Source organism: Sprattus sprattus (assembly GCF_963457725.1).
Source record: "Sprattus sprattus genome assembly, chromosome: 13".
Lineage (NCBI taxonomy): Eukaryota > Metazoa > Chordata > Actinopteri > Clupeiformes > Clupeidae > Sprattus > Sprattus sprattus.
The window spans coordinates 25,531,627-25,542,117 of record NC_137911.1 but is presented as its reverse complement, the minus strand read 5'-3'; the positions used below and the strand labels follow the sequence as shown (position 1 = coordinate 25,542,117).

The 10,491-nt window shown below is 43.8% G+C and overlaps 1 protein-coding gene across 1 annotated transcript in view; it reads left to right on the top strand.

Moving 5' to 3' along the window:
- Positions 1–239: 239 nt before the first annotated feature.
- LOC308374251 (protein kinase C eta type-like) overlaps positions 240–10,491 on the top strand; it is a gene marked incomplete at both ends in the record, with an annotated part of 33,488 nt that continues 23,236 nt past the window's right edge. Inside the window, 4 exons of the mRNA XM_080849986.1 lie at positions 240–590; positions 5,191–5,254; positions 8,879–9,035; positions 9,371–9,405. Of these exons, the coding sequence (XP_080706112.1) occupies positions 240–590; positions 5,191–5,254; positions 8,879–9,035; positions 9,371–9,405 (607 nt within the window). The remainder of the gene's footprint in view (positions 591–5,190; positions 5,255–8,878; positions 9,036–9,370; positions 9,406–10,491) is intronic.

Sequence of the window (10,491 nt, the reverse complement as noted above, 5' to 3'; positions counted from 1 at the left end):
CTTCTGCAGCGCTAGTTAGGGTCAGCCAAGCGGCTCAACACCTGTTGCATTCTGCAGATGCAAGTATTGCTGTGTAGCCTATTTACTTGCTCTGGCGAGGGTATGGAAATCTAAGAGACTTTGAATGGAAATACTTCGTTTTTATAAAAGCATGGGATTGTGACATTTTTCATTTCTAAAAAAAAAAAGGACTTATGTGTAGGTGCGCAGTTTTCTTTTTTGTTGATACCTGAAGAAATATGAAGTTTAACGGTAACCTTAAGCTGAGAATTGGGGAGGCGGTGGATTTGAAGCCCACCAGCACCGCGCTCAGACACACCGTCATGTTCAACAAGATGGTCCAGACTCTTGATCCTTACATAGTGGTCAAGGTTGACGAGTTCAAAGTCGGACAGACTATCACAAAGCTGAAGACCAACGTGCCCACGTACAACGAAGAATTCGATCTGAACGTGAACAACGGTACGCAGATCGAACTGACCGTGTTTCACGACACGCCCATCGGCTACGACGACTTCGTGGCCAACTGCTCCATCCAGTTCGAGGACCTGATGAAGACCACCAGCACCGACGAAACCTTCGAGGGATGGGTTAGTCATCCTGTACTCCTTTGTTTGCTCATCCTTGGTTATTCCATCACTTCTTTATTACTTAATATCAATTTATGTGTGTGTGTGTGTGTGTGTGTGTGTGTGTGTGTGTGTGTGTGTGTGTGTGTGTGTGTGTGTGTGTGTGTGTGTGTGTGTGTGTGTGTTTGCTGGCAATGCATTGAGGGTAATTTAACCATGCTGTGGTTGGGTCACTTCTGCATCTAGTTTGCTGACCTGGGCAAACTCACTTTTGAACCTCATGAAAAGTCAGAGCGACTAGTAGGCTACTTCATGAAGTCACTTATTGATTCATCATTGATTGCCAAGTGATCTTGGTTAACACTGACTGTTCATAGTGTTGTAGGCCTATCCACACACAATTATATGACCAAGACTCCTAACTCTATCGTTTCCAACGCCTGACTGTTGGATAATTGTTAAAGGCAGGGAAGACAACATTTTTTGTCACATTTTAAAAATCCTCTTTATATCCCGCTAGTGACGAATATATTAAATGCTCTTACAAAAAAAAATATTTAAAAAATCTTATCTTATCTTATGTTGCAATAGTGGAGGTAGACACAGGCCATTCTCCTTCGGAAATAGGGGAGCTGGGGCACCAAGTGTGCGAGTGCAGCTGTGTGGGTGCGCAGTGGGAGCACTAGCGTGCAATTGAGTAGGGTGCAGGGATTTCAGTTGATAGCCACAGTTTATAGGCCAAATGATGAGAGAACAATCCAAGCAAACTGAATAAAGTGCTGCAGTGAGAAGGTAAAAGAAAAAACCCTAAACAGACACCCAGCCGCCGAATGCACTCATGCGCTCTGAAGGATCACCCTATTCAGTTCAACGTCGGACCTAAACTGATATTAAAATAAGGCCCAGATTTAAAAGTCCCCAAGGTTTCCTTTAATGGCCCAGGTGGATGGGGAGGCAAGGCTACACTCCCTCTCGTGATAAATATCACCTGTTTCCTCCACTACACCTCTGATCTCACCGCCTCTGGTCCGCTGTGAAGAGTGAAGAGAGCTGTGATCTCCCCATGAGCCCCAGAGCCTAAAGGTGTGAGAGCCTAAGGTGTTGCCAAGGCGTGCCCAAGTGTCCGTCTCCGTTGAAATGCAGAAGTATGAATTAGGCATAAAGAGCACACGTGGTCCTCATTGGTGTGATGAACGGCTCATGCCAGCTGATGGCTAGTCCATATCTGCCTTCTGAAAAGGCCTGCTGTCTAATCTGCAGACAACTCAACTCAACTCAACTCAACTCAACTCAACTCAACTTCAACTCAACTCTTTGGATCCACACTGGTCCCCTGACAAGTGTGGATCCAAAATACGTCCCTGTTTGACCCTAATCTGCATGAAATACTTCCTGTATTTACTTGGGTTCTACTTATGTGAACTTGTATCCTTTCCCTGCCCCCGGACCCCTAGCACCTTTTATGGAATGGCGTGTCTGTGTCACATGTCACCCCCTCATCATCTTCTTCTTTATTTATTTTTTAAGATTTGTTTTTGGGCTTTTTGCCTTTAATGAGATAGGGCAGTGAAGGTTTTGGAAAGGAAATGAGATGGAGAAAAGAGGTGGAGAGTGGGATCGGGAAATGACAGCGGGCCGGATTCGAACCCGGGTCTCCGTGGGCATTCAAGCCCGTATATGGTCGGGCTACTGCTTGCACCACAGTGCCCCCCACCCCCCCCCATCTTCTACCTCTTTGTCTGTGTCCCTTTGCTTCAACTCAGCATACGTAGTAGAGTCCTCATTGGCTTTCTGTGATAACTGCCATTGCATTTGTATTAAGGTCATTGTTGGAAATATATTTTTGTAGTACTTTTCTTCAAAGAAGTCTAATTTTACAGATGTTTGCTTGAATCGCTTTCTGCGTCACTTGTAATAACAAGTTAATAAACGTTGAATGCTAACGTTAATATTCACATCATGTTGTGTAGCAGATGGTGTTCTAGCGAAGAGAAGCACCTAATGCTATCCATTCGTATTTATATCAGACTCTAACTGGTAACCAGCAACACTGAAAATGATGTCGTTAGACTTGAATCTCTCAGCTACCTAATTTTCTGCCAGTATTGATGACAAGGACCTTGTAGGACAGTTACTAGCGATACGGCAGAGCACATTTGAGTTTCTAACTTTATTTTGTGTGCACCCACTTATTTGTGTTTCACACTTGTCTTCAAGGAGCATGCTGCTGACCATCATGTGTACATGGTGTGTGTGTGTGTGTGTGTGTGTGTGTGTGTGTGTGTGTGTGTGTGTGTGTGTGTGTGTGTGTGTTTGTTCTGTATGCGTGTATGATTAGTCTGCACACAGCCCTAGCGAGCCGTGGCGGAGAAACCACAGACACCTACCCACGCTTACAGCAGAGACACCTCGCTGTCTGACTGAAAGACGAAGCTATCTAAACGTGCCTGCGTGCTGGACTCAATGCTCTCAGACTGTTCTCTGTGCGCACAGGAGAAGTCAGTGTCAGTGTAGTGGACTTAAGCCAGCGCAGTGAAACTGTTGGGTTGGAGCGGTAGTGGGTCACTGGCGGACTGGGTTAGGTACAGTTGTGTGTGTGTGTGTGTGTGTGTGTGTGTGTGTGTGTGTGTGTGTTGTGTGGTGAAACAGTTCGGTTGGAGCGGTAGTGGGTCACTGTGGGACTGGGTCAGGTACAGTGTGCTGGAGAGCTGGAGAAAGAAAGATGGGGCTTGACCATCTGAAGGTGCAGTCCCAGAGTGGTGTTTCATATGGAGGTGCGAATGTGTGCAGCAAGATAAAAGGAAACACACACACAAGCACACGCACACACAAGCACACATACAGGCCCACAAACACACACACACTCAGGCACACACACACCCACAGGCACACACACACTGTTTATCAGCACACCCATCCGAGTTGCGAGTGAAAGGCTAGGCATTCACTCAGACTCAAGCTGATTATCTGACCCCTAATCAGTAACTGACCCAGTGGAGTCTGACAATATACAGAGTTTCAGCTGATTATCTGACCCCTAATCAGTAACTGACCCAGTGGAGTCTGACAATATACAGAGTTTCAGCTGATGTCCGGATAGCAGGTTCTGCAGAGGACGTGTGTGGCATCGGCCCTTGCTGTAGGTGTTAGCTCTGAAGCAAGAAGGCATGCTACAGTAAGAGCACTCACTTGACCTGTGAGAGGAGAACACTAACAAGGGGCCCCACCTAACATCATGCGTGTGTGTGTGTGTGTGTGTGTGCGTGGGTGTTTGTGTGTGTGTGTGTGTGTGCGTGGGTGTGTGGGTGTGTGTGGGTTTGTGTGTGTGTGTGTGTATGTGTGATTGTGTGTGATTGTGTGTGTGAGTCATGGGATTGAAACAGAAAAGCACCTTTAACACACTCCCACAGTCTGGCTGACCATTCATTTTAAGTCATGAAATGTATGAAAGCGGTCCAGTGTGTGTGTGTGTGTGTGTGTGTGTGTGTGTGTTTGGTTTGTGGCCTGTGAGATGTAGGTTAAAGGAGATATTTGAGTTCTTTTCCGCACATCAGACACAAGCCCACACTTGTTTGTCTCGCTGCTTTCTCACCATGCCTACTTCGCTGACGGCTTCACACACTCACACTCACACTCACACTCACACTCACACTCACACTCACACTCACACTCACACTCTCACACACACACACACACACACACACACACACACACACACACACACACACACACACACACACACACACACACACACTCACACACACACACACACACACACACACACACACACACACACACACACACACACACATGTTTTGCCCTCCATTAATTCATCTATATGTTTAAAACGCATATGTCAAATCTGTTTGAGAATGTATCAGCCATCTACACATGTGTTCATGCAAAGCCATAGTGCTATCTAACATGTTACAAATTTAGAAAAAAGATGCAACATTTATCTGATTTATTCTATCTATTCCCAGTCTTGCAGAAATTGGACATTAGCTTGTGTTATATTAACGGTGTCTAGCCACATTGTGTGTGCTATATTAGCAGCGTCTAGCCAGACTGTTCCCAAAACTATTAATGTTGTGTGTGTTTTATAAACAGTGTCTAGCCAGACTGTTCCCCGAAACTGTTAATGTTGTGTGTGTTATATTAGCGGTGTGTAGCCAGACTGTTCCCGAAACCTTTAATGTTGTGAGGCAAAACCAACCCTACCGGTTCCACTCTCACTCTCACTCTCCTTCCTGGCATGGCTTGTATCATACACACACACACACACACACACACACACACACACACACACACACAGACAGACCCTCACATCAGCTCTGTCGGTTCCTCATGCATGCAGACAGAAACTCGCTGTGTGCATTCCTCACCCGCCTTCAAGGTCCATTATACTTAGATGACATAACAAGCATGCACATGGTTGGATCATAAAGACACACACACACACACACACACACTCACACATGGACACACAGAGAGAGAAAGAGAGTGAGTCTAAACGTTGACTTACATACACTTTTTTCTATGTTATGCTTGTCCCCACAAATAAAATGTCTCACTTCATATCCTTTCTCTGCAAATGTGTGTGTGTGTGTGTGTGTTTCAGGTTGACCTGGAGCCTGAGGGAAAGGTGTATATTCAGATTACACTCACAGGCTCTTTTACTGATGGTAAGTATCTCAGACTCAGAGACACAAACACACACACACACACACACACACACACACACACACTGTGTATTCCTTAGTATATTCCTTAAGCCAACAACTGTTTGTCTCACATCTCAATCCACGATCTATGCACTGTCTATGTTTGTATGTAGTTGTATCCATGTGTGTCTTTCTCTTCTCAGTGTATAGCCAAGTTGCTGCATTAGCTTAAGTGGTTTTGGTTTTGATGGATGAGTATAGGGAAGTTGAAGGCACGCGTATCACAGTACTTCTGTTTGTCACGTCAGGGACGAACACATGCTTGCGGTGTTGCATCATGAGTCCTTACATTTCCTTCATATTTGAATAAAAATTATGAATTATATTACTTAATATTATTATTATATTATTATATCTATTCAGCTTAATTCCCCCCCATGAAATCACGCAGAACCTCTAAATGGACTGTATGGTTCCTTTACGCAGAAACAGATCAATTATTGTTCATATGTGTAAATGATATTGAATTATTGTTTATATCCGTAAATGATATTGAATTATTGTTTTTATGTGTAAATGATATTGAATTCATAGCACAGAGTAGGGGTTTGGTTCTACATGTGGTGTGTCAGAACTGTTCTAGCAAACCAATGCTCAGGCATAACCTAGGGTGACCAGATTGAGGTAGTGAAAAAGAGGACATTTGGTTAAGGGGAATGGGCGGGGTAGGGTTTACTGGATCTGTCCCACATACAGATGACCCCGCCCACTCCCACTGACAAAGTTTTGACATGCAGATGCCATGTGCTGTTGTGACCAATGCAAAGACTGGAAGCGGCGAGGTGCTCAGTGTTGTCAGATTGGAAATGGCGTATCGTACCAAATGCTCAAAATAATCGTCTTTGGAGGATAATTATCGTGCGTCTGGCAACACTGAGAGGGCGGTCGACCTATGTCAGTCCTCTCTACAGTCAGAGCTCGCGCAAGAAGGTGGAACGTAAGGGAGGTACCCCTTCAAAAACTTGTAAGGGGCGTTCACAGTAGTTTGTGAAAGATCCAGAGAAACAAAAATATCCAAAGAGGCAAAATTCCGGATCATTTTGGAATCCCTGCCGAGAAAGAGGACATAGAAGGAGGACAAAAAGAGGACATATCCGGGAAAAATTGGACGTCTGGTCACCCTTCAAAACCTCCTTCCTGTGGTTAGCTTGTAGCTTGTGGATACAGGAAGAGCAACAGGAACATGTCATCACACCACCCTGATCTAGGATGCAGCACAGCCTTTGGCCTATAAGTCCAACATCAGCCATTTAGTAATATAAAGTTATGCATGTTATAGCATACCGTTTAACTTCAACACGAGTCTGAAAGCATGGGGTGTTTTATTATGTGTTTGTGATTCATCAGTGCGTACATAAAGGGTGGGAAACTTTCGGCAAGAGGGGGTATAGCTACCGACTACAGAATTTGATGGTGCCAAATTCCAGTGTGAGAGTAAAGACTGAGAGAATGCCAAGAGTGTGAAAAGCTGTCATCAAAGCGAAAGATGGCTGCTTTGATGCTGCTTTTTATATAAAACATACAGTATACTGGTTTGTTTAACACTTTTTTGTCTACTACATAATTCCAAATCTTGTGTTCTTTCATAGTTTTGATGTCTACAGTATTAAGCTACAATGTAGAAAAAAATAAACATGAGAATCAGAAGGTGGGTCCAAACTTTTGACTGATACTGTATATACATTGAGGAATTAGTGTAAGACTGAGAGGGGTTTGGTTTGGTTGGAGGAAGTGGCAAAACGCAGCTATAATGTTGACATGCAGTATTATTATGTAGTTTGTCGTGCCCCCATTCGTTCGCAGCTTCAACAGTTAAATCAGTTGTAGTAATAAAAACAACCGATAAGTAAGTCATGGTTGTAACTGTCGTGGGTGAGTGAGTGTGAAGATTTAAGTACAGATCCTTGTGTTACTCAATGCTAATTTCATTGTAAGAGGTCACTAGGGCAGGAGTTTACCACTTTTCGATGTATATTTGTTCAAATGATATCAGGTTTTTTCGGTATCCTGCTCTAATTCATGTTGATTCTATGTGGCCGTCAAGGCTATGCACTATGTAGTTCTGTGGTGTAGGTGCCGACCACTCAGCGTAAATGTGTCAAAGGCTTCGTCACTAAATCACCAGAAGATACCAGTTGACATGCTAGCACGCTTTTATAAAGGCCAGATGTACAGTTGTTGTTTTGTGAAATGTTTTTGCATGCCTTTTAAGTTGTTAGCTCGCTAGACATAGACGGAAGCTCATTATTGCTGCTTTAGAAGTGCCTTAATATTGAGAAATGATTCTTCCATCACCATGTAACAAAGCAAGTACCGGGCATATGTCATTACAAGTCACTCAGTACCTCCAAGTGAAAGTAAAGTGTATACAGGATCAACTTTCGGGGGACGGAGAGGGGGGGGGGGGGCGCTCACCCAACACATATGCACTCTGAAGATTCTTGTCTGTATTTCCATTTCCCGTTTGTGTTGTCTTTCTTTCTTACTTTTTGTCTCCATCTGTTTACAGTGTGGCTTTGATATTGTGCGGTCTTCTTTTGTGCAGCCATTTCTGTTTCTGTTCTTCATCTTTTGCGTGGACATATTTAGCACGTATAAAGCTTTCCCAAGCTTAATAGGGGTTTAACCTTGACACACAGACACACACGCATACACACACACACACACACACACAGAGAGACAGACACACTCACACACACACACAGACACACTTAATATGACGTTGAAACAAGATTAACAATAAGGAGCTCATCATTGACCAGACCAGGATGCAGTATGCTTCCCTTAAACCAGACATATAACCATTCATACTTGAATACATTTATTTATCAAAAACACATATGTAGAATACAATGAAGACTACAAACTTTACAATACAATGTGGCATGCCAACTTTACACACTATGTGTGTGTTTAGATGATTAATTCCTTGGGAGTATGTCATACTGCTATGTTTGTTTCTAAAAGTCGTCTGGTCTCTTTAGTCATATAAGGCAGCCATTTACTGCTGGGTGGAACTCTTGCTCTCAGGGGGCTAGTGATGAGGTGTACACCCACCCACACACACACACACACACACACACACACACACACACACACCCGCACACACACACGCGCACACACACACACACACACACACACACACACACACACACACACACACACACAACACTTCCTTTCATGCATGTGGTTAGCACTTCTCAGTAGCACACAGTAACTAATAATACAGTTGTGTGGGTGTACTCTGTGTAGCCATGTGAAAATGTCCCCCCTCCTCCATACTCACACTTATAGAGCAAGTATCAGTTGTAGTATATGAGAATTATACTGTATGGTTTTTAAGCTGTTTTGTGTTTTTTCTTCCTTGGAACCTGTTTGCTTGCTTTTGTTTTTCTGTGTATGTGTGAATACGTCATTGTAAATGATGTGTGTGTGTGTGTGTGTGTGTGTGTGTGTGTGTGTGTGTGTGTGTGTGCGTGTGGGCATGTTCGTGTGTGTGTGTGTGAGGGTATCTGTGTGTGTGTGTGTGTGTGTACGGTGTGTGTGTGTGTGTGTGTGTGTCTGTTTGTGTGTGTGTGTGTGTAGAGGAGGCGACGACGCGCGCCCTGCGTGTTCGTAAGGAGTTCACGCGGCAGCGGCAGGGGGCTCTGCGGAGGCGCATCCACCAGGTCAACGGGCACAAGTTCATGTCCACCTTCCTCAAACAGCCCACCTTTTGTTTCCACTGCAGAGAGTTTATATGGTACAGAAACACACACACCCACACCCACATACACACACACACACACATACACACACACACACACACACACACACACACACACACACACACACACGCAGGCGCGCGTCACCTCCTCTACACACTGAGAGCAAGAGTTCCACCCAGCAGTAAATAGCTGCCACACACACATACACACACGAACGCGCACACACACACACACCACATTCACAGTCTGAACTTACTTTCAGACAAATACATGTTCATTTTCGTACAATCTTTTAGTGTTTAAATGTGTTAAAGAGAGAGAGAGAGAGATTGATGGAGTCTTACCTATCATTTGCTTCTCTCTTCCTCAGGGGTATGTTTGGGAAGCAGGGTTACCAGTGTCAAGGTGAGTGGTGTGCATTTGTATGTGGGCGTGTTTGTGTTTGTGTGTGATTAACTTCATGGCCTCCATGTCCTTCATGGCCTTCCCAGTGATGTACTTGTTGTACATAAAAGTCTTCCTGGCCCCTATCATGCACATGCCATATCTCTTTTGCCATCTTTCTATCTTAATATGATGTTTTATCACTATCATATCATGCCATATGGGTAGACTTTACCCAGGGATAATGGTAGAGTCAGTGATTCAGTTTTGTGTTTTCGAAAGGTTGTTTTTTTCGTTTGAGTTAAGTGAAATTACACAAATTACAAATGCACCGTGTTGATTGGCTGGTATTATTTACGGCTTGGTCCGAGCCACTTTGTTTGTTTCCCATTTTCATGTTTGAACACCAGAGTTGCTTTCGAAGCGAAAGCACTGAACAGACAGTCAGAGGCCTGTGAGGATCAAAGTGCTGAATTTGTGGAAAAGTTTATAGGATTAGAGTCGTCTTAGACTAGGCCTTTAAATCATTCCTGTGTCATATTATCGATGCATTTTGCACTTGCTTGTTTTAGCTGAACCTGCGTCCCCAAAGGCTTTTGTAAGTCAGACTCAGCAGTCTAGAGACTCATAAGACCAAAGGATCTTTCAGCAATTTAATCCAAGATTAAAATGCTCCTAATAAATGCTCTTCCGCATTGCCCCATTGGTCAGTTTTGTTAAGAGATGATTGGACATTTTAGCCAATGAAACTCCTATATTTTATTCAAATGTAGTTCAGTGATAGTTTCCATCATGGAAGAGTTCATGCTGTTGTGTTTATGATGTTTGTAAACGTCACATTGGCCCAGCAGCACCTTTTTTTGTATGTTACTTTATAATATGTGCATGTTTTATATGTTTTATATGTTTTATTGAGCAGGTCTCTGAACGTGCGCTTGTGTGTGTCAGTGTGTACCTGTGTGTGTTTCAGTGTGTACCTGTGTGTGTTTCAGTGTGTACCTGTGTGTGTTTCAGTGTGTACCTGTGTGTGTTTCAGTGTGTACCTGTGTGTGTTTCAGTGTGTACCTGTGTGTGTTTCAGTGTGTACCTGTGTATGTTTCAGTGTGT